General features: G+C 40.2%; 1 protein-coding gene and 1 long non-coding RNA gene across 11 annotated transcripts in view; one reads left to right on the top strand and one right to left on the bottom strand.

Annotated features, from left to right (window-relative positions):
• The window catches only part of clcn2a (chloride channel, voltage-sensitive 2a), a 56,790-nt gene that overhangs the window by 7,798 nt on the left and 25,075 nt on the right, over positions 1–23,917 (bottom strand). The window contains exons 3-24 of one of the 3 annotated variants that reach the window (XM_085255941.1): positions 21,973–22,104; positions 21,029–21,157; positions 20,559–20,692; positions 20,118–20,198; positions 17,672–17,695; positions 17,140–17,218; positions 14,258–14,383; positions 12,792–12,876; positions 12,244–12,345; positions 11,002–11,104; positions 8,634–8,789; positions 8,236–8,305; positions 8,039–8,149; positions 6,230–6,443; positions 5,931–6,064; positions 5,390–5,634; positions 4,937–5,048; positions 4,805–4,851; positions 2,385–2,453; positions 1,829–1,867; positions 1,634–1,738; positions 12–98 (exon numbers count right to left, since the gene is read on the bottom strand). In XM_085255941.1, coding sequence (XP_085112067.1) covers positions 12–98; positions 1,634–1,738; positions 1,829–1,867; positions 2,385–2,453; positions 4,805–4,851; positions 4,937–5,048; positions 5,390–5,634; positions 5,931–6,064; positions 6,230–6,443; positions 8,039–8,149; positions 8,236–8,305; positions 8,634–8,789; positions 11,002–11,104; positions 12,244–12,345; positions 12,792–12,876; positions 14,258–14,383; positions 17,140–17,218; positions 17,672–17,695; positions 20,118–20,198; positions 20,559–20,692; positions 21,029–21,157; positions 21,973–22,104 — 2,384 coding nt within the window. The remainder of the gene's footprint in view (positions 1–11; positions 99–1,633; positions 1,739–1,828; positions 1,868–2,384; positions 2,454–4,804; positions 4,852–4,936; positions 5,049–5,389; positions 5,635–5,930; positions 6,065–6,229; positions 6,444–8,038; positions 8,150–8,235; positions 8,306–8,633; positions 8,790–11,001; positions 11,105–12,243; positions 12,346–12,791; positions 12,877–14,257; positions 14,384–17,139; positions 17,219–17,671; positions 17,696–20,117; positions 20,199–20,558; positions 20,693–21,028; positions 21,158–21,972; positions 22,105–23,917) is intronic. The other 2 variants (XM_085255942.1, XM_085255943.1) reach the window with 2 other exon arrangements.
• Positions 82–7,384, top strand: LOC146553615 (uncharacterized). 8 transcript variants are annotated; one of them, XR_014889635.1, is made up of 6 exons: positions 82–355; positions 2,432–2,643; positions 2,764–2,874; positions 2,993–3,239; positions 4,811–4,875; positions 4,980–7,384. It is a non-coding gene; the product is annotated as an uncharacterized LOC146553615 (long non-coding RNA). The 8 variants fall into 8 exon arrangements; XR_014889637.1 differs by having other exon boundaries at positions 2,432–2,874; positions 2,993–3,075; positions 3,164–3,239; XR_014889632.1 differs by having other exon boundaries at positions 2,764–3,239.

Here is a 23,917-nt window from a genome sequence, read left to right as displayed (position 1 = left end):
GAATTGCAGACCTCTTTGAGAGAAACCACTCCAACCAGTCGTCCCATGCTGGTCACATAGGCGTGGTCCAGACCAAGGAGAGAGAAGATGGTGTGAGTCTGTGGAGGAGGAGAAAAGGTGGGTCATGCCCTGGATACAGACTCAAAGGGAGTTCACATGCATTTTGGATCTGGGTTATAGAAACTGCATCATGTTTCTCCCTTTTCAACATGGACACTGTGTCAGACAAGACGGTGCCCGAGTCATAAAACTGAACCAACTAACCACAGCTCGCTGTGATTTATGATGCATGACAATCACAGGTATTCGGAAAGGAGATTAAGGAATCGAAGCAACAGTCTTCAGGTAAAACCAGGTAAGCTCATGGGTGCTGTGGTTAATTTGGTATAACGCTCCTGACCTTCAAGATAAATGTGTTGGGTTGGACCATTAAAGGGCTGATTTCATGGGAGCAGCAGTTTAGAGTTTGAACTTAGCAATCAGCACACATTCATTCAAAGTGCTTTTCATTATTAAATAATAATAATCTTACTATAATAAGCTCATATACAGTGCACATAGCTGTCTTTGAGAGAGCTCATTTACTACTCAGAAGGTTGGTGGTTCGATCTCTATGTGCCATCTTTGTGCAACATGTTGATCTCGATGGGTTCATCTAAGCGTGAATGTTAGCTAGAATGCACTTAAGACAGAAAATAAAGTGCTCGGGTGATTCAGACATGTTACATAAAGCGCTTTGTGTTCGAGCAGAAGAGCACTACACAAGAACCAGCCCATTTACTTATACAATGAAAGTCCAAAAATCCAAAAGAAGAACAATAAGTCTGTATTTTTAATATTAATTTGTTTGCTGTTCATGAGAAGCCGTTTCTGCCTTCTGATTATATACAGTGATATAAGGAAGATGAAAAGAATACATAATAAATGAGCACCATACTGTCTGTGTTTTCATACAAGAGGGAAGAGAATGAGCACATCAAAAACTAGAAACTTAGATTTGTATGGAGCCTTTCAAGAAACAAGAAAAAAAAGAGTGGGTTCATGGATTTTCTAACATCAGTGTTAGTGACTTGTTCTGCATATTAGTCTGTGACTAAAGGGACCATTTTCATTTTATGAGGCGTAATGAAAAAGGTCGGCCCATAAAAGGCATACCTGATTTAAACTTTATATGCCCGCAAAGGTCATCTTCTCATGCCTGTCCAGACAGCTTCTGGCACAGCTGCTATTTTTAGATCCCTTGAAGACCCATTATGACCACTTGCACGGTTTGCTTTGTTTTATTTTATTTTATTTTTTTTTGCATTTTTTCATTCAGTTTTCTGCACTGTGAAACTGATCCTCCAGTGACCAATGCAAGCTTCTACTATAAAGTCCTGGTGGTGTCAGAGAAAATGTATTCAGCAGAAGTGAGCAGCATTACGACACTTACCACTGTTTGCGCAGAAGAGGAGCGAGACAAAACCAGAAGCTGGCATTAAAGGGTTGTGTTGAGCTCACACTGACGTAATATTTTAAAAGCATCGTGCTAATGCAACTGAAGGAGCATAATGTCTGCACATTTTTTGTGTGTGTGATTTATAGTTAAAATTTGTATTTTATTTGTGTTGCTAGTTGTTTGTTTATATTGCACCTTATGTAGAGATGTTTGCTCCACCAGCTGGAAGGGTGCCGGATCAATCTTGCAGTTCTTGAAATCCACCGGTTCGTCAAGCTGCTGCTCCTCCCACTCTGTTATCTGCATTAAGGAGGACACTGGAACCTCTAAACTCTGAATCCAAAGAAAGCTCATTTCATATGTTAAATCTTTTGTTAGTGTAGGGCTCACCTCTGAGGGGGTCATGCAGTCTTCCACCTCGGTAGAGTCCTAAAAAGCCAACATTCAGTTATTCATTCATTGCTTCAACAAACAGATTTATACAAAGTAAATGTTCAAAACGCAACACCTGATTGAAAACCTAGTATACATGTGTTTGCTTCAGTGTAGTATGGTAAAGACACAGGCTGTAAACCAGTGCAGCATTTATATCTACCAGTCTATGAGAATACGAGGCTGAAGGAAAACTTTGGTTTATTGATCTCTGTGCAGCCAGAATCCCGAAAATTACACTGCCAACAATAAAACTCAGAGAATCAACCACCTTTAAATAAAAAACACACACACAGTCGCACAGACCAGGCATTCAGACCCGAGTGAAAGCTGATGAAACACTGACAGACATTCACACCTCTCTAAAACACACACACTTTCTCTCGCTCTCTCTGCTAAAGCACTCTAATGCTCTGGTTTGTGCACCACAAATATTTTGGTCCAGCACTCACTACGTGTGTGTCGCAAGGCAACGGTTACTAAGCAACAGTCTCTAGGCGGCAGACAATCTTACCGCCATGGAGATCCTCACACGTTTGGGCTTGGGCTTTCTTTTTTCAGAAGGAGCCGGCCCAGCCGGGCTCTTCCAGCCAGGGAGAGAAGGCATCAACACAGCACAACATTAACACAGCGTCAGTGGAAGCGGACAGTTTTTCCCCTTTAACATCGCGCCACTGCAACATTGGAGCCCAGTCTGACTTCTGCTGGGAGAAGTCTTTGTGATGAGAGCACAATGTTGCTGAAAGGGTATAATTACTACACCACAGATGGAGGTGAGGGCACAGAAGCTGTACAAGAAGCCCAACGGTTAATACAATATGATGCACTGCCAGAAAAAAGGAGCTTGAACATCTTATATTTTAGTATTTTAATATCTCGTGTCATCCCTTTAGGAGCTTTGCAGCTGAGAGCAAATGTCTTATTCAATCAGCTTCTTTAATGAACAAATGGCTGCTTCTTCAAATGGTTGGATAAAAAAAAAGAAAAGACTTTATCCCATTTTTGTGAGTTTTTGAGACTTCTACATCATCGCCATCATTTTATTTGGCAAAAAAATTGTCAGAAGATTCAATAAAGTTTTTTATTTTCAAAGTAACTTGAATTTTCTGGCAATTATTTCAGGGTTCAGATACTATGGTTACATTTGTCAACACAACCTGCCTATTAGGGCCTACATGAGTGTCAGTCAAGTGTCTCTACAAAAGGTTGTGGTTTTTTTTTTGTAATACCTGTTCTACATTTCTTTTCTTTGTCCATCCGTGCATCTGTATTTTAAATGTTTATCCGATTTAGTGTCACAGGAAGGCTGGAGCCTACCGTCTTGGTCCGAGCGGAAGGCTACAGTGTGGACAGGCTGCCAGCCTCTAAGGTGAGTAACATAATAACAAAGATATGACACTGAGGTCAGTTTTTTTCCACTTTTTGGGTTTTTTTCTGGGGGCAATGCTAATTTTTAATCTACAATCATAATTTCTAATTTTGAAATGTGCAAATCTCATACACCCAAATTTTATTCACAACACAGAAAATACATCAAATGTTTAAATTGAGGAACACTTCCCAAACAGCAAAGAAGAAGCCATATGTGGACATGATCCCAAACTGCTGCTGTCTCCTCTGAACCAAAGCTCATTTAAAATGGACTCAGACAAAGTGGAAAAAAGTGATCATACGATTTGAAATTGGAAATTATTGTTGGAAGACGTGAACCCAGCTATCAGCTCTCAATTCAAACCTCTGCATTTCTGATGGTATTGAGGTGCCTTAGAGCTGATGTACAACTCGTACATATCAAGGTGTGTACAGATTTTAGAGCAACATCTAGATGAGGGTTTGAGGGAAGGCCTTAAATATTTCAGTAATTCAATGCTCAACTGCATCCTGCATGTATTACAACTTCATAGTAGAAGAGTCTGAGTGCTGAATTGATCTGCCTGATGTCAGACAGTTAAATATGATATAGAAGATGCAGGACTGTTGAGAATCTGGAATCTTCAATCAGACACGAATGGGACAACACTTGTAAAATCGTCCTGCAGCTGATCTCCTCAGTTCCCAGATGTTTACAGACTGTTGTTAAAAGAAGAGAGGATGCTGCACAGTGGAAAACGTGACTCTGTCCCAACTTTGAGATGTGTTGCTGCCTTCAAATTCAAAATAAACCAATATTTTTATTAAAATGGTAAATTGTCTTAGTTTAAGCCTCTGATATGTTTTTGTTGAGAATAAAATATGGGATTATGAGATTTGCAAATATTTTGAATAAGGGTTGTAATTCAGCTTTGCTCTATGCTTTAAACTTCCAGGAGCGTGTTCAATATTACTTATTTTGACCAGTCCAAAACCAAAAATGTTTCATTTCCAGAACAGTAGAAACAGCTTGATCCTTTATGTGTGAACCGACTGAAATATTTAAACCCAAAACCATCAGGTTGACACGTTTTATATCTCTGATTGATCTACACCCGATTTTTAAAAAGAATTGCGCATTTGAACAGCGTTTGGCAGCACAGCAGTGGCTGAGGACTGAACTGTGCTGAAAGGTGTTGAAAAGAGATAAGAAACATTTTTTTAAACCACACTGCATGATGCCATGACCGCTTTAAATAAAACTAAAAAAAAGAAAAGAAAAAAGAAATGCTAAAATGTAGGATGTTAAAAAAAACCCGTTTGACCAGCAGTGGATGTGCTGTGCGGTGAGGGTGCAATGATTCATAGACGTTTTATACAAAAAGCTTCGACCACAGCATGAGATTACACAGGAAAACCCTGCTGTCTGTGGGTGGATCCTGCCTGTCAGCAGCAGGAGGACGACGAGGTGGACGATATATGTGAGGACTGAGAGAGCGCACACATCCCCGCTCGTACAGTGCATGTCGCACTCTTAAAGGACACTCGCACTCATGCATCTATAACATCTCTGCTTCTCCTCACCTCCAGCAGCTCCTTGTCTTGGTCAGCACAGGAAAGGGTCTGAGAGCCTCAGAGAGGGGACAAAAAAAAAGGTTTAGTACATTTGAATCTGAACTCTGATCTTTAATTTATTTGTTTTTGTAAAATACATACTGTTTGGCGTCTCTGTGTCACTGATGGCAGACACGGTTTTCAGGGCAGATTTCAGAGGAAGCTGAACATTGGAAACCACTGGGCTGAAGGATGAAGACTCCTCTGTGGAGATCTACACGGAAAATACATTAACGCAGGAAAAAAAGGACAAAAACAAAAACGAGGGAGACACACAAAGGACGAATACACATGCACGTAAACGAACAGGACAGCACAGGTAAGGGCACAGACGACAGAGACACAGAAGACACATTTTAATGTTAAAATACAAATGAAGTACATTCACACAGCTTGTAAGCACTTACCACAACAGCTGTCCAAAAACTCCATCTGTGCCTTTACCTACTGCTACATGCTTCACACATGCTGATCCACTTTTAGTCTACTGCTACAACCCCAACCCAATCCAGACTTCGCCCCAGCCCAGCCCTGGCGCCCCCGGACGCCTCACACCTGTTGAGTGCTCACCAAGAAGCGGACCGCTTGGCGAGCACTGGAATTGGTCGAGGAGTTGAGGTGGGTGTGGGTGCAGGGAGAGCTGGGGGTGCTGTCACTGGTAAGACTGGGCAGGTGATCGTGCGTGCCGTTGTCCTGCGCCAGCTGGCGGAGGTACTCCAGCCTCCGCTGGCGTGACAGCTGAAGCGAAAGCAGCGACTGGAGCTGCAAACGCTCTATGGAGCCCAGCAGGATCATGGAGTCTGAGGGAGAAGGAAGGGCACGGGATAGGCAATGGCAAGGGAGGAGTAAAATTATTAGTTAGGGGCTGTGAAAACAAACAAAAAAAGCACATATTAAAAAGAAAATCAGACAAGAGAGGTCGGTATCGTCTGGGACTTTTTAGTGCTGTAGTACTGCTGATGTGAGTTGCCTCTGGCTTAGAATAAGTCATAACTTTGTGCTGAATGCATTGACATGTCTCTTAATGGGACCTTGTAATTAATTAGGAGGCACAAGCACAGTGATGAGCTCATACCCATACTGTGTATGCTCTTACCTCTGGATTCAACCAGGGCCAGCGTTTTGAGCTGACCTGTCATTAACATCTCTTGCAGATCCCGATAGGAAGAGTTAAGAGTGATGTAGCGCACATCTCTGACCATGATGTCCTCCACACGGATATTATACTTCCTGAAACATGGAGGAGAAGATAGAGGTTAATGAGACACCTGCAAACATAAGGGAAGGAAATGAACGGGAAGATAAGCGAAAGGAAGATGAAGAGGAAATGGAATAAAAAAAGTGAAAAAAGGTGCAGAATCACTGCAAAAGAGGAAAGCAGCATCAGCATCTCACTCATGATGTCCCATCCCCAGCTCAGGCAGATAAGGGAGCTTCTTGATGCGAATGATGGAGTCGTACAGCGATGGTTGGAGCGCCTGGGCCACGGCGTTGGCCAGGATCACAGCGATCATCACAGGCAGGATGTGTGAGATCTGACCGGTCAGCTCGAACACTATGACCGCTGTGGATACAGTGTGGGTGACCGCTCCAGACAGAGCAGCAGCACCTGTGAATGAAGGGAAAATCTTTTATATCTGTCAGTCTCCTTGAAGCCATTTACATGGAGCAAATACATGTATATACAGAATATAAGGCAAAATCTGAGTTTATACAATTCTAATGAGAGTCAATTGTAATAATGAGTCAACATTTTGTGTGAACACCTTTCTTCTTCATCATAGCCTGAACTCTCTTAGGCAAGCCTTTTGTAATTTTTAAAACAGGAACAGCTTTTAAGGCTTCCTGAAGGGCATTTAAAGCTCTTCTTTGAATGTTGGCTGCCTTTTATTTTGCTCTCTGTCAAGATGATCTCACACCATTTCTACAATGTTGAGTTCTACTGTGTGTTTTTCCATCAGGTATGATTTTATTGTACTGGCAGTGTGTTTGGGATCGTTTTCATACTAAAAAAATAAACCTGTCAGACGCAGCACTAAATCATGACAGTGCCTCCAGATGGCTTCAGACACACTGTGTTGTATCACTTTCCTGACTTTCACCATACATATATTCAAATCTGGGTTCATCACTCCATAACACCTGATTTTTCAGTAAAGTTGCTCTGTAATTTTGCATACCTCAGCCTTTTCTCTCCATTTCCTTTCCTCAAGACAGCCATCCTTCCACTGAAACCATTTCTAATGAGCCTTCAGTGAACAGCAGATGGATCACCCAAAGAGTCAGATGCATCTCTCAGGTCCTGTGACAGATGTTTGCTGGATCTTTTCCTATTTTCAGAGACTGTTCATCTGCTGTAGATTTTTTTGTGCCTGCCACTACTTCCCTTTTTTCTCAACTTGTCCAGCTTCCTTTTATGGACACACTTATGGTGAGATATGCCAAATTTTCAGGCAATAGCTCTTTGGGAATCACCCTGTTTGAGCAAAATTACTATGCTATAGCTATCAAACGCAGTTAGTTTGGGAATTTATCACGGAACTAAATAAACTAACTAAAAAAAATTGTTTTTTTCTTGTTTTCCTAGTAACAAAGTGCCTAAAGAGACAATTTAAATTTGATTCTTTGATAAATTGTCTGTTACCTTTAGACAGAAAATGAGTTCATTCATTGAGTTAGCTACTTTGTTTAACGCTTGAATGAATCATAGGTCAATGTTAAGCGAAAAAACAACCCCAAAACAATCCTCACAGTCAGGTACAAGGACTGGACTGAAAATGAGGGTAAAAGCCGAAATCCAAAGAAAAACAGAAACTTGGAGAACTATTGCTCAAGACAACTTTTTAAAAAAAATGGCATAAAAGTCTGGCTGCTGGGAAGTGAAACGTAAAGAAATGATGGGTGGCTTAAAACTTTTGCTCAGTACTGCTAATTGTACAAAAATTAAAACAGCAAATTGAAACACTCAGCAATTAATCTTTCTGCTGCTCTCCCCAACACTGGCTTTGTACGTTTCAGAACAGAGTCATAGTACAAGTAATATTAGAAACAATCTTCTGACCAAACTGATAAAGTAGTAAAAACAGTGACGACTTTTCCAGCTGTGATACATTCTAATACTACAGGATCCCCACAAAAAGAAACTATGTAATTAATCTAATTAAATCTCAAAACAAACATCGATATAGAAATAGAGTCACTCACCAACTACAGCATAACCACCAGGAACTATGGGATACACGCTGCCTGCAGCATGTATACCATCAGGAAACATGGTTGCCATGATCTCACCAACAAGTCTGCCAAAGGCTGCACCTGCACACCAATACAGCAAGAACATTAGTTTAAGGTTCACCAGGGCAGTGGAAATCATTTAAAAAAGAGAAAGAGGTTTAATTCACCAATAAGAAAAACAGGCATGAAGGCTCCGCATGGAACGGGCATGGTGGTGGCCACAGCAGACATCCAGAACTGAAAGAGGGAGACAGAGTTTTACAGACTTAACCATCTCTGAAACTCTTACAAGGCACCAAGATTAGACATACAGATGAAGTCTTGAAATACTATCATTAATTATGAAAAGAGAAAACAGTCCCACATCTGATTGTCTGACCCTCCCAGAGCCCTGATATTATCACAGAGTGAGTTTGGGATTAGACGAAGAGGCAGGAGACACTGCTGTGACCTCTGCCAAGCTCTCAATGACACTAAAGGTAATCGACAAGAACTACTTGTCACAGTAAGTTTGAAAGCGTCGCCGGTTTGATTTCAGTGCATAAAAGCCTTTCACGTCGCCTACCTTCATAACAGTGAAGAGGATGAGCGTGATGAAGACGTTGACCTGGGGGTGTTTCCAGGCATGGTGGTGGCTGATGTAGTCAAACTCCTCCGCCACACCCTGACGGCACCATGTCCGATTGTCAAACAGCGCCACTAGAGACTCGTGCTGCGTCAGCTGACAGATCGACACACGGAAACGCAAACACACACAGACATACCCAAAAAAGAAGCATCCTGAATCTGAATATCTGTTTTGGCTCTCTAACGTCAGAAGGATCTGTTTAGGAGACTCTAGCAGTCTGACAAGGTCAGCCACAAAGGCTCTGTTTGAATACAAGTCCCCTGGAAAAAGAAACGTTCAGTAACCAGGGGTCCAATTACATGTGAACCCATACTATTTGCTCTCTGTCTTAGAAAGGGTTATTTCCACCCACACAGTTCTTTCTATATTGATATAAACCTACTCATAGTACACTGGAGACTTGGCACTTGAAAGTAGTTTTGATTTTTTTCTTTCAAATTTAGGCACAAAAACTGTAGAAGAAATTATGTAGCTGTTTAAAAATTCATCTTGCAGGCTTCAAAACTGTAAGCTGTAGCAATTAATTGACTGACTACTTTTGATAACTGTGACACATCTCTTGAAACACTCCATCCATCCACCGCTTATCCAACTTAGGGTTGCGGGGAGGCATCAGAGTCTATCCCAGCAGGACGCACAGGTCGCCAGCCCATCACGAGGATAACACAGAGACAGACAACAACACACTCTCGCATTCACACCTCCTGCTTATTTAGAATCACTAGCTAACCTAACAGGCATGTCTTTGAGCCCTGGTAGGAAACCCACACAGACACAGGGAGAACATGCAAACTCCACACAGGAAGGTCCGAACCCAGTGTCTACTGGTTGCGAGGAGACGGTGTTGATCAATTTTGCTCCGTCATGTGTAAGTTTTGACATCTGTGCTTTAAATGTGCCAAATTACACCAAAGATTACACTTTTTTTCCCTTTTACACACAAAATCATCTCAATAGACTGAGAAGTAACCACAAAACTGACTCACGAGCAGTTTCATGGCCAAGTGCTGACCGTTTTTGTCATTTTTTTTATGAGGAAGGATTTTAAGGAGATTAAAGTTCTCAATGTCATTCAAAGTGCTGTGATTACATTTAGCAGCTGTTTATGGAAGCTGCACAAATGTTAGGATAGACATCCAGGTAAAAAGTCCTCCCACACAAATTCAACAGCTCTGCGTATAGAAGAGTGGTGATAGCTGTTTGGCGACTGCTGGATTAGATGTGTAACTGCTCTGTAAAATAAATGCGTGAATTGATCTGACATGACTGAATTATGAACTATTATCAGCTCTGTTTAAACTGCATACAATTGTGTGTACTTTACAGTATAAGAGAGCACATATTTGTCCCATAGTGGGTTCTCTTCATTGGCTCCCTTTTAAATCCAGAATCAATTCTAACGTCCTTCTTCTCAAAAGATCCTGAATAATCAGGCCTATCTTATCTTAGAGATATCCTATTACAATATCACCGTAAAAAAGCACTTCAGTCTCAGACAGTGGGCTTACTTGTGGCCCCTAGGATGTTTAAAAGTACAATGGGAGGTGAAACCAGCTCCCAGTTTGGATTCAGGAGACAGACACCCTCTCTACTTTTATGATTAAGCTCAAAACTGTTGTTTTTAAAAAAGCAGATCGTTAGGCGTATGGCGACCCCGAATCCTCTCTTAGTTATGCTGCAATAGGCCTAGCCTGCTGGGGCTTCCCATGATGGACCTAGTGCTTCTTCTTCATCTCTTTTTACTCACTATGTGTTTATACATCACTTTGTATTTAATAATTATTTAATAATAATAATAATAATAATATGTGACTTCTACAGTGTGTCTTTTTTCCTGTCGTTCTCCTATCTCTTCCTGTAGAAAGAGAGTTTTTCCTTCCCACTGTTGCAAAGTGCTTGCTCGTAGGGGGTCTTCTGATTGTTGGGATTGTTACTTTACAATATGAAGTGCCTTGAGGCAACTGTTGTTGTGATTTGGTGCGATAAAAATGAAATAGAATTGAACTGACAGCTGCTTTTAATACTGAAGAAAAGTTCTGGAGCATCCCCACTCCACTCCCAGATACAGAGTTACACTGCTGAAATAAATAAAAAAAATTATATATAAATAAAAATTAAGATCTTGCTGCAGTCTTCCTTTTCTGATTCCCAGTGATTAGACTACATCTGTCCCTGTACTTTGGGAATAGCCTTTAAGCCCTCTTGAAGCCTTTATGTAGGCTTCATTTAAAATGACCATCAATCATCTCACAACAGTCATCGCATGCTTCCATACTGTCAAAGGAGTGTGAAAGTATTTTTTCACCTGTCCAGCCATGAACTGTCCGAAGCCCGGAGGGAACGTGAGTGTGGAGATCAGCAGGGTGACAAGCGCAGGATACACCAGACGCCTGACAGGAAGAGATGGACTGTGGGGTCATTAATGAGTGTGCTTGACACACTGTATGTGCATACCTAGTTTCTTGGTGGTGTGGAAAGAGAGAGATAGTGTATAAATAGCTCCCGATGACGTGTGTGAAACTGACCCAATTCATACAAGAGATTTACCTACATTTCCCAGGACTACATTAGCTTTGTGACATAGAGTGTGAGGCCAATTTTAAATAGAAGCATAGGAGCACATGGGCAGGATGTTCATGATCCTTGTGTTTAGTTAGAGTTTAACCAGCTAAAATGTGTCAGTGTGTGTGGTTGTGTTTTTAGATGTGTCTTTAATATCTGACATATGCTTATTGGTTTTAAGGCAGAGTAAGATGAGAAGATCATAATACTGTTATTATTTCAGTTTGTTAAATATGAAGTTAAAGCCAACAGATGATAGCTTAACTGAGTATAAAGACTGGAAACTAAAGAGTATAATTATATATATATGACGGACAGAACAGTGCAGTCTGAAAATAAAAAAAACAACACAAAGTGCTTTTCCCCCCCCTATTTCCCACAGAGGGTTGTAAAAAAGACTAGTGGAAAATTAAGCTTGTAGTAAAATGCCTAATGAATTTATGATTTCAGTCACTAGTTTATGTCCTCTTGAATACAACATGATACTCATTTTATAGCTTCCCAGTTCCCACAGATGGTGACACCCAAAAATGCTCAGCTTGAGGCTTCCAAATGAGCCGACACTTGCCATGTCCATCTTTTACATACAGTCTATGTTGGAAACAGCTAGCCTTGCACTCAAAGCTCCTAGATTTACAAGCTTTGTCTTTATTTGGCTCCTTTGTACACAAGTCAAAACATCAACCTGACAGTTGACAGTTTGTGCCTCAGAGTAAGAGCATGAAAAAAACGATGTTATACATTAGTCAGCTTTAGATGAGTTGGTTAGCTAGTTTCAGTACCCTGTGAAAGATCCACAGTCATTGTTTCCAGTCTCAGTTAAGCTAGCTTTCTGCTAGCAGTTGCAGTATTAATCGTTTCATCAAACTCTGTGGGTAATTTCCAAATATGTCAAACTGTTCCTTTAAGCTGGGCAAGGGGACGTTGGGTCTATGAATCTACAAATGTTTAATGATTTTGTGTAAGACTGGGGTGAGATACTTACTTCCTCAGCAAGAACTTGTTAATTGTCTTCTGCTTCCTCATGCACTCGACTATCAGCCGGTTCAGGTAGACAAACAGAGCTCCCCCAAAACCACACGCAATCCTACACACACACACACAGAGACACGGCTTGTTTGGCCTGTTGAAGGTAAAACAGAACATCATTGTGGTGCAAAACAAAAGCAGCCACATGGAAAAAGAATTACCACAAATGAAACAAAGCTACAGTTTTGCTATGCCTGGTTAAGTCAGTCACAGTTGGAAGCTCTTTTCAAGGAAGCCAACCGATGTTAATTCATCGTTTCTCTCCATGAAGATACATCAAACAAATCACATTTGGCACGTTCTGATCTGGACCGAGCCTCTGCTTGTAATCAGCAGAGTAAAAAGTTAATTTCATGCCCCGTTCATCGAATACAAATCAACCTTCAGACTCTTAAAAGACTTGGGAGAATGGCAGAAAAGGAGCTCAGATCTCCTCAGTAACAGAAGCTGCTTGGGGATCAGGGCTCCGTTTAATGTGGCGCCAGTCCAGAGAAACACACTCACCCCAGTATGGCAAAGGCTGGCAGCTCCTGAAGGTCAAACGGGAAGTCCAGACGGAAACGGGTCTTAAAGAGAGCAGTGATGGTCTCTGAGAAAAAGAAGACTGTTCTCACTCTGCTATACAGCAATCTGTTATGAATGAAAACTGGCTTTTAAACTGAACCACTAAAGACAACCACTTACCTCATCACGCCTCTTAAAGATATACTTATATATACTGAATTACATTTTATATAGAGTCTCATTAAAGTAGCCACCATGTTAGGTACACCTAGTAACTTGTTAAATTGAATTGGAAAGGGGTTCCCTTTTCGATTAAGTTCACCCTTTTATATGAAAGAGATCCACTTTGGCCTTCAGAAATGCATTAATTCTTAATGGCAGAGATTTAACAAGGTACTGGAAACACTTCGCATGACATGATAGCATCACACAGTAGCTGTGGGTTTGTCAGCTACACATCCTGATCATGTCCTGATGATCCTGATCCATCATGATGTGAATCCCCTGTTTTACCACATCCCAAAGGAGGTCATCTGAGTACAATGAACTTAGTGTCATGTTCAGGGACAATAATTTTGAGATGATTTGAGTTTTGTGACATGGTGGAAATGATCAGCAACAATGTTCAGGTCGGCCGTGGTGTCGTGCGCAAAGACAGTAGAGAAAAGACTATTACACTAGCACCACCAGCCTCAATCACTGATAAAAGGCAGGATGGAGCCATGCTTCCATGTTGTCCATGCTGAATTCTAACCCTATGATTTGAAGGTCACATCAGAAATTAAGATAAATCAGACTAGACAACATTTATCCAATCCTCTATTGTCCAGTTTTGGTGAGCCTGAGTAAATTGTAGCCTCAGTTTCCAGTTCTTAGCTGACAGAAGCAGCACCTGGTGTGGTCTTCTGCTGCTTCAGCGCTCTCTTTCAATGACTGACATGATGTAAATTTCCGAGATGCTCTTCTGTATGTCTTGGTTGTAATAAGTGTTTGTTGGGGTTTCTGTTGCTTTCCTGTCAGCTTGAAGCATTCAGGCCGTTCTCCTTTGACCTTTGACATCAACAAGGCATTTTCGCCCACAGAACTGCCTCTCACTAGATATTTTTTTGCTTTTTCAGACCATTTTCTGTAAACCCTAGAGGTAGTTGTGTGGATTGTGTAGATCAGCAGTTTCTGAAGTACTCTGAGCATCAGTCTGGAACTGACAAACATGCAACATTTAAAGTTGTTTAAATCACCTTTCTTCCCCATTCTGATGCTCCAGCAGGTCGTCTTGACCATGTTTAGATACCTAAATGCACTGAGTAGCTTCCACGTGACTGGCTGATTAGATTTATTTTAACGAGCAGTTGAATAGATGTACCTAATGAAAGGGTCGGTGAGTTTAAATTAACTCGTTTAATTGCATATTATGATATTTTTCTTGAAACAGAACTGGAAGAGTCTGTTTCTGTTTTGTACTTTACCTTCCTCCTGATTCCAGACAGCAAGCACTCTGAATATGAAGGCGCTGAAGGTGGCAGCGAAGAAGCCCCTCCAGTAGTTCCTCACAGCAAAAAATGTTGACGTGACCTCAATACTGAACAGCACCCCTGCAACGCACAAACATACATACAGAGAGTGAGCCGTTCCCAGAGCCCAACTGCAGTCAAGAAAGCAGCAAATTCTCAACTTTATTTTAATATCAGATATTCTAGCAAAGAGCTATTCTCAGGCTTTCACCTTATAATTATTTAACTATCAGATGATCTCTATAAATCGTGACCTTCCTTAACTGATTCATGTAGTCTATAACATTTTAGAAAAACACAAAAATACCACAGTAGCTGCATATTTAGCTTCAGTGACTCAGTGAATCAATTAAATACTTCAGCTCTGATCATCACGGCTATAATCTTTTGTTATTTTCTCATGGATTTTCAGCATTTTGCAAAAAACCCAACTCGCAGGACCTGTTTGTTTGCTTGTTTGGAAATGCCACACAGCTACATGAATCGTGTCTCGGTGAATGTGCAGTACATACTGTACTGTTGTCAGTATGAGTTTGTCTAGTCGTTCTAAATAAATGAGACAGGGTGTCAATCACGCCCCAAAAACAAGTTCCTCTTGTCGCTTGTGGCCACAAGCATCCATTCTATATGGCTCAAATGATGCAGACGAGAAGACATTGATCAAAATAATTATAACTTAAGGTCCTCTTTACAGCTTTTATTAGTCTTGTCATTGTCATTAAGCATAGATTAAAATGCTAAAGAACATGTCACTCTATTCAAACCGCTGTGAAAGAATGGGCACCTTTATTTAGCAAGCAAATTTCAAACACAGAAGTGAATTCACACGACAATTAAAACCTTCTGAACAACCCAACTCATGAAGAACGTCAATTAAGAAAGAAGAAAATAATGTCTAACAAAAAATCTTATAATGAAGCAGAAGATGGAAATTCACCCTAATAATCAACAATTAGAGCAAAGGTCGAGAAGTACTTGAAGTTCTCAGGGGAAAAAAATGGAAATTTTAGCATTTGCATAAGTGGGCGAGTCCATCTGTTGAAGAAGATGGTAAGATGCAGTCGAATGCAGAACAACCACCGAGTGATACCAAGTATGATTCATCATGTGAGCATCCACGGAAAACCACTTTAATCTGAGGATTTTAACGTGGCTCTAATGTGGATGATTATGATCTTCACCCTTGAGAAAACATAATCCTAATCCCCGCTGCACCACAAGTATCAACAGCCAACAGTTAAACAGGACCACTAAGACACAACGTCATCCATTTAAAGACATAAATCTAATAATCACTCTTTTTTAACCCACGTTGATCCCTATCAGCTCCTGCAGAGCAGAAGCTCCTCAGCTGCTCGAAGTCGCCAAAAGCACCACAAATTTGAGAATTATCTGTATGTTTAACGCTAAGTACAACAATTCCTCACTGTTTTCATGTTATAGTTTGGTGCATTAGTATTATAAAATATCATTTAGATCACTTTCAAAGTAATTTAAAGAGTTGATCAAGTAAAAGTTGATAACAATGCTCAAAAGGTTATCTAAAGTTACAGGAAACATTAACATTCATGGACACATGAGCATTTGGCAGCTGACAGAGTTTGCTTCTCTGAATGAAAAGCAGTTTTTAAAGTTTTAATGTAGTTTCACATGGGACTGTATATTAACCATCAGTGAATACGGTAGATTTACATTTGAACTTGAAGCCAACTTAATTTATCAGTATGAGGAAGGTTTAGTCTGCTAAAACGGTGAGAACGGAAGAGCTGAAGGTGTTAAAACTTCAGCAGTGCTGACTTCACTGTTAGAGCTGTGGCGGTCTATCAAAATAAATATGTTGCCGACAGCAGTTAAAGAGGATTGGTATTAAGTAGTAAAAAGAAAAACAAAATAAGTGATCATTCAAATACACATATAAAGCCAAAGAGGCATACATACAGTAGGTTGGGTCATATAGTCATGTGGGTTTAAGCCCATCAATCAATCAATCAATCAATCAATCAAAGTGGAGCACCTAAAAGAAGACGTGTGTACCCTCAGGACCAAATATGGTGTTACACATATCTTAATCTATATGTGGCTGTATAAGATGGGTTGTTTTGTGGTTACAACCCAATTTAAAATGCTGTGTGTAATATGGTTAATTGGGATCCTGGAGAAGACCAGAACGTGTCAGTCTACCAATTAAGTTCTCCTAACTAAATGACAAATAGAGCAAAGTTTCTGGCTCAACTTCACCCAATTAAGGAGCGCGTGAAGGAGAGGAAAAGGTCTGAAGAGGTTAAAACTCCAGCAAAGCTTGAAAAGAGCATTTGAAGAGGAGTGTTTGCAGACTTTTTTTTAGCTAGAAACGGTGTATGCCGTACACTCACTCCACTCTGTAAAAAAACAGTACAGTTCAAAGAAATCATTAAAAGGCCAAAATTAGCATGACTGTCATAGCCATGATGAGTATGTGTAAATGTCTGACCACAACTGTATTAATAAATATTTTAACCTCATGGCATGTTCACGTGTAGCCTAAAAACATGCATTTTGACATCAAGCATTAAAAGAAAAGTGCTAAAGCTGGAGAGAAGAGTTGGGCTTGTTATGTGCTGCTGTATCATAGGATGACATAAGCTGTTAATGAATGAAATGCGCAATATTCCTTCCTATGGACAGCCATTAGACTGAGAGTCAGACTTTGAGAACCTTGGATTTAGACAAATATACTGGCTAAGACTGGCATCTTCGGCTGCTAGTGGGGTAAATATTCTCTTCATCTAATTAGCTCCTGTAAATGTCTCACATAATTAAATCCAGTTCAATCAGAGGCTACAGTCGTGTTGACTTACCTCCAATAGGAGCAGCAAAGCAGCAGCCCACACCCACCGCACAGGCAGCCGACAGCATCTCCGTGTTCCTCAACTCATTCTGTCCAACAAGGGTCAGATACACGCACATACCAATACACGCAGAGCAGTGCATTCAAGCAAATACACACACATTCAAATCCCAAGAGGTGCACGTTTATTTGCAAATGCCACAAACGTACATCCAGAACCAGTTTTATTTTACAAACGCAGCAGTTTGACTGCAAAGCTGCTGTTTGCACACATTCGACAAGATTACTTATATATGATTGGAGTTTGATGGGAGGCTATAACTGAAAAACCATGATTGAGGGTTGAAATCATGAAATGAGATGTTTGTGTCGAAGCAAAAGCAACACAGAATGATGCCTCTCTGCGATGGTTCACTGAACAGAATCTAGCACAGCGCAGACAAATGGAAAGACATCAATCTGTCTCAGCTCTCAAATGGACAGCTTGAATTAATGTTGATGGGATTGGAAATAAAGAAACTATCCGAGTCATGCATTCGTACCTTGCTTCCTTCAAAGGGCTCTTCCTTTAGCAGTAAAAGTGAAAAGAGGACAGACATGTGTGAGTGTAGTGGTTACCTTTTTTTAAATGTATGTTTTTTTTATCTTCCTCCTGGAAGACATCCAAGTTATTATTCAAAGCAAGCAGACCCAAACAAGCAGCGAATGAGCTTCAGCAAACAATCCTGATTTTACTGTGAACTGAATTAACATTTTCCCAGACTGATTAGGTTTAGTGGTCCCTGCACTATTTGAGTCGTTCTAACTGTGCTGACACGTGTTTTTCTTCCTTCACATCACTGCAGCCTATCTTCCTCCACGCTGATGTGGCTGTTGATGCAAGGAGGAGAGGCACATCACAGTATCCAGTGGAGAAATAGACAGAAGCTCAGGGTGAAGTCTCACATGAGTGGAGGTGAGAGTCCGTCCTGGGGAACGGCAGAAAGTCGAAGAAATGTCAAAGATTTTTCAAATAAAAACTGCATGTGCGTGTGTTATTCGCCCTTCACAGTGATTATACTCAAATAAGGAGGAAGGTGATAAATCATGAAATTACAGGCTTATGGATTTACATGATTTATTCCACATTTGCCTTTATTTGCCTCCCACTTGTGTGAGTTAACGTGTATGTGCACATATCAGTGGCACTCTCAGCAAAGCGTGGTACACACTTACATGTAAGCTCTTCGTCTGCTGGTTTGAGTTTACACACAGAAATGATAAAGTAGTTTAGCTCAGTTTAGCTTTAGGCTCATTCTCGGGGACTTGGTATTGGATCAGTGCAATACTTTGTTGCATCTTGTAACTATGTAACCCACTGACTTGTGTTATATAAATGATTTTTTTTTAGAAATGAAAAAATACACCTCAAACATGCACTATGAAAATGTCTGAACCTTTTATGTTCACTGTCATTACCATTTGATTTATAGCCTATAACACATTTAAACAATAGAAGTTGACCTTCAATGACAGGCACGTTTACAGTCCAGGTTTCCAAAAAAAAGTTCCAACATACATGAAAATCTGACTGGTCTGTTTTATTGTGTTAGTTAATTACTGAAGAAAATAAAAGTCACAGTGATTTAGCTAGCATCGCACAGGTACTACTAAGAACCCCCCCACCACTTTTTTTTTTTACTTCTCGTTCATGTTAAGCCACTACTAAAGATCATTAACTTGTGTTTTCTTTTTTTCGTAGTTTGTAATATCATCTGCTGCCCTTTCCTCAACCTGATTCTGCTGCAGGTCTCTTCCTCTTATCGGGGAGTTCTTCCTTCCCACCATTCCCAACCAATCTTATATCTTATAGTCTTTACCTTACAATTGAAAGTGGCTTAATATGACTGTTGTTATGAGTTAAAACTATATAAATAAAACTAAATATTAATTAATCCTTACTTCACTTTCTAATGTGTAATTTAACGAGTTCATTTGTAACTCATTATGCCCCTCTGAAACCCCTGCTGGTCTTGAAGTGGCAGCGTGATAAGGTGAGGGAGGGCCACCACTTCTTGTGAGACGTTATCGAGCTCTCGTTATGCACTAAAAAGTTTAACTTAGTTAAACTAGCACCCTTTAGACTCCCTGCCTTCAAATTATGCTTCATCACTTCATCCAGGTCTCTCTTGGAAATGAGATTTTTAATCTCAATGAGATTTTTTACCTGGATAAATAAAGGATTAATAAATCCAACACATTTCAAAAGGTGCAACTTTTACTCAACTAGTGGCAAAAGCAATCACAAGGAGGGTTTTGGTGCAGCACTCTCTTTGCTACAGATAGTACCCTAGCCAATGCCTGCAACCACATCACGACCAACCAGGAAATACGCATTTTTCCCTAGCGATTGGAGGTTGCCAGGGGGGGGTCACTGACTGGTCTTTGGCAGCAATGACCTGTAGTGACCCTTCATACAGTTTAGACCAGTGACAGTTATCTTTACAATGAATCTGTTGTTGTAGTGCTTCTGATAGTAATGTAAGGAAGTGGCTCTTTCACTTTTCCCCACTCATAAATTTGGGGAAACAAACACTCCCCAATATTGAGGCTAATGTTAGGATCTAAACAGATCTCACTACAAATATCAGCATGTGTGACTCTGCAGCTGAATGTGAGCACAAAAGGGGTCAAATTAACAACTAGTGATGATGATTGATGAATAGAAGACAGAAATACATTTCAAAGTTTTCACACCAATTTTTCAAGCTTTTTTAAAAATTATTGTAAAGAGCCAAAAACAGCTTTCCTGTTTAATTAAAATCAGAGGCTCAATCTGACTGAAAACATTTGTGGACTTGAGCTGCAGACATACGAGAACTCATAAATTAGATTTTATCACAGACGATAACATGACACTTTTTATAGAAGTAAGCGGAAAGCCCTCAAACACAGTGCTGTGCTGCAGTCTGCTGGGACATCTGCATATCAGTTGTTCTCCATCCTCACCTTGTAAATCCCACCAAAAACAGCAGCCATAAATTTGCTCAGGAGAGCGGCGCACAGACTGGCAACATGAACGAAGGGTCCCTGTGAGGGAGGATAGAGAAAGGCAGACGTTAGAAGACAGGACACGACTAAAAGCACACTTAAAGACTAAGCAGAGCATGCTGCCTCCAAGATCAAGAGCATTATTCAAAAACCTTTGCACGATTAAACCACGCTCAGATGCAGATTCAAACTGCTTTATTACACCCTGGATGGGAAATGTAACTGCTATTAGCAGTAAATCACACTTTTATTTTGACAGCTCTGACTTTAATGAGACTAGAAGAGAGAACATTATTAAATCTTCCAGACCTACAAAAAAGCCTTTAATTCATTGGTTGTAATTTGTGAAGCCAAGAAGACTCTAATGGGTGAAGGCTAGGGGAAAAATAAACTCTCTACCTCCTTCCCCAGAGGCATTCCACTACCCAGCGCGCAGGTCAGACCAATCACTTTGGCAACAAAGGTCTTAAAAGTCAGATACTCCTTCAGGACCACCCCCCTGAGTATGGTCTTCATCTCTGGAATACCTGAACCTGAGACATGAAAAGATGCCAGGTGGGATGATGCAGTGCAGAGAAAAGATGAGTTGAAAGAAAGCAATTACACAGAGGGGGGTGGGGGAATAAATGAAGAGCAAGAGGAGACAGTAAGGGGAAAAGCTGATTGATATTCATATAGTTTTAGTATGCACATCTCATCAGAGCTATATTTAATGGATTTCCTGCAGATGCAATCACTAAGACATACAGCACATGTCCTTGGAGCCCTTATGGAGCACTACAGAGCCAATTACACAGAAATAAGACCATGAATTAGAATTTGAATATAAATACATATGTTTATGTCCACATTCTGTGTGCATGTCTTACCCACAGCCTGAGGCGCAAGTATCTGTGTGAATCCTGCAGAGAAAGTAATGAGGACTACAGGGTAGCTGATCCAGGCAATGTACTGCAGAAGCAAGTTACTGTCCAGTCCACCGTACATCCACTTCTGTGCTGCACACACACATATATAAAGAACTTCATTTCAGTATCATGCAGTACAAAACTAAACTAGTCAAAAACTATTCCCAATTAATTTTCTGTGACTCCTTTTCTCTTCTTCTTCTCTTCGACTGCTTCTCTGTGCTCTAACCTCAAATCTCTGCCTTTGATTTCCTCACCCTCAGCAACTCCTCTTTCATCCTACGAGCAAATTTACAGTTTCAAAAACAGAGGAAAAAAAACGAAAGCTACTAAACTAAGCCAGCTGTGTATTTCGCCATCTATTTTTCTTCACTCGTACCTGAAAAAAAGATCTTTTCAAAAATGTTCGGATGCTCAGAGAGGATGCGCTGGAAAACATCAGCATGGGCGGAAAAGATGGCGTGTTTGCTCAGTCATGGCTGAGTAGTGTTTTGTTAAAGTTAATGATGTGTCAACCTTTTCATTTTATTTTATTTTTTACAAGTTTTGGTTTTGTTTGAACACTTTTAGGAAAGAAATGTCAGGAAAAATAATCTGGTTTATTATAATTTATTGTGAGATTTTGGGAATTTTTTGTATCAAATACTGTATAGTTTCTATTCACATCACAGATGTTTGTAAAATCCCAGTTTGTTTGAAATGTGAATAGAAACCGTGATTTCTAAATATTATGAACCAATATTTCATCACAATTAAATTGTCTTCACAATGCACCTCTTAGCCGTTCATATGAAGCCTAACTCTTCGAGGTTTAATGCCGCCCCTGTGAGAACAGCATCACATTTGCTGTCTGTCCAGTCTTTCAAGCATCTCTCTCTTGTTTTTGGTATGCATCTCTTTCCTACCTTCTTGGCAGAAGGCGATGGCATAGTCCATCACCCAGCTGACCAGAGCCATGAGTAGCCCCAGCAGAATGAGGAAGATCCAGTCCTCCCCCACCCGTGAGATCAAGAACTTCTGGCAGCGAGATGCACACACTGAGGGCACAGAGAAACAGAGAGAGGGAATCAAAAGCAAAGAAATTCCAGGTGTGATGAGACTGCAGAGATATACTTGTTTGTATGCGACTCAAAGAAACACCAGTGTCAAGGAGAAAAGAGGAGAGGAGAAGGAAACTGAATTATAAATAATCAAACTGAATTATAAATAAGCTGAAAAAAGGAAGTCTAAATAATAAAACTTTTGAAAAAGATTCAAAACTGTGATATGATGTTGAATGGTTGAGTTAAAAAAGGTATGAATAAAAGATTAATACACCCATTCATTTAAACGTAATAGTCATAGACATATGGCTGCTACATATACAGGCATATTAGCATATCTATATAGATATGCCTAACCAGGTTCGGGTCGCAAAACCAGAGAAGCGGTAAAAACCGGATGGATGGACATTTTTAGAGTGAAAACTGTCGGCTTCACTGTTACAAAGACTAACCAGCTTGTTAGGACTATGCTTGCCTGCCATAGCCCAGCTTTTAAAGAGGAAGTGTGACTTCTCTTTGGTAAATGTAACCTAAATTTCTTTGTGAGCTAGTTAAACCAAAAAAAAAAAAAAAGCTCACAAAAATTACTAATTGTCATATTTTGTTAAAGTCACATGATCACTCAACTCTACTACATATGGAAAAAATAATAACTCAGTTATATAAATAAACAACAACTAGTTGCATTCAAGGAACGTAACTTCTTTTGGTCCTACAAACTCAGTCACCCATTGGTTGCATTAATTAATATGTTTCAGCTGGCAACAAGTTATTTAACTCTAAACGGGACAGTGAGTAACTAAATTATTGGCCAGCATTAAACGATGAAAACAACTAAGGAGACTGCTGAAACTATTATAATAACAGTTCAAAGATAGTGGTAAACTATCATCTTTTAAGAAGAAATATGGAACTCACGACTATATTTCGACACATACACTGCAAAGAGATCTGAAGGGATTGGCAATAAACATCTGTGTAGACTTAAGAAAAACACTCATCAGTGAGACTAATCTGGAAAACAGGCTTCAGTTTGCCACATAAAGATTGGACCCTGGAGCAATGGAAAAAGCTCATGTGGTTTGATGATTCCAGATTTGACCTGTTTCACTGTGAAGGTTAAATCAGAGTAAGAAGAGAGCTGGATGAAGCAATGCACCCCTTGTGACTAGCGCTTGCTTTACAAGCCTGTGGTGGTGTTTTGATTTGGAGTTGCTTCAGGTGGTCAAGTTTAGGTTCAGAAACATTATTTGCCAAAAAAGGTGTTTCTACCAGTGGAGTTTTCTTTTACTGGTGGCACAGGCATATTTATAGATGACACTGCCAGGATTCACTGGGTTCAAATCGTAAAAGAGTGGTTGAGGGAGCATGAGACATCATGGGGTTGCACTAGTCTTAAAAAACAAAACAAAACTGAATACATTTTTAGGTCAGCACTGGACAAAATTTGAGTGATTTTATGTGTATTTTGATGAAGAAAACAAGAGTAAAAAGATGCAGTGAGCAGAGAGATGTTATCACGTTTGCACATGAGAGAATCACATTATCTTCATCCAGTTCAAATATGAGAATATCAAGAAAAAAAAAGCTAGGTCATGGTTATAAATTCTACTATTACATTATAATCTATAACTCTGGGTTAGGTCAGCTAAAAGAAGCATTGCTGGACTAATTTCTCCTCGCTTGTCTGCGGACACTGCCAAAGCCTGGAATTCACAAATATCCAGAGCATTCATAGATGTGCCTGTCCCCAGAGAAGCTAAAAATGTGCTACTAACACATTTGCCAGATCCACACTTCATGACAG

This window comes from Mchenga conophoros, linkage group LG18 (assembly GCF_057382185.1).
Source record: "Mchenga conophoros isolate Kocher_MC1m ecotype Shallow Benthic linkage group LG18, M_conophoros_male_GT1.1, whole genome shotgun sequence".
NCBI classification, from domain to species: domain Eukaryota; kingdom Metazoa; phylum Chordata; class Actinopteri; order Cichliformes; family Cichlidae; genus Mchenga; species Mchenga conophoros.
Note: the sequence above shows the minus strand (reverse complement) of the source record. Positions and strands in the feature narration are given on the sequence as shown.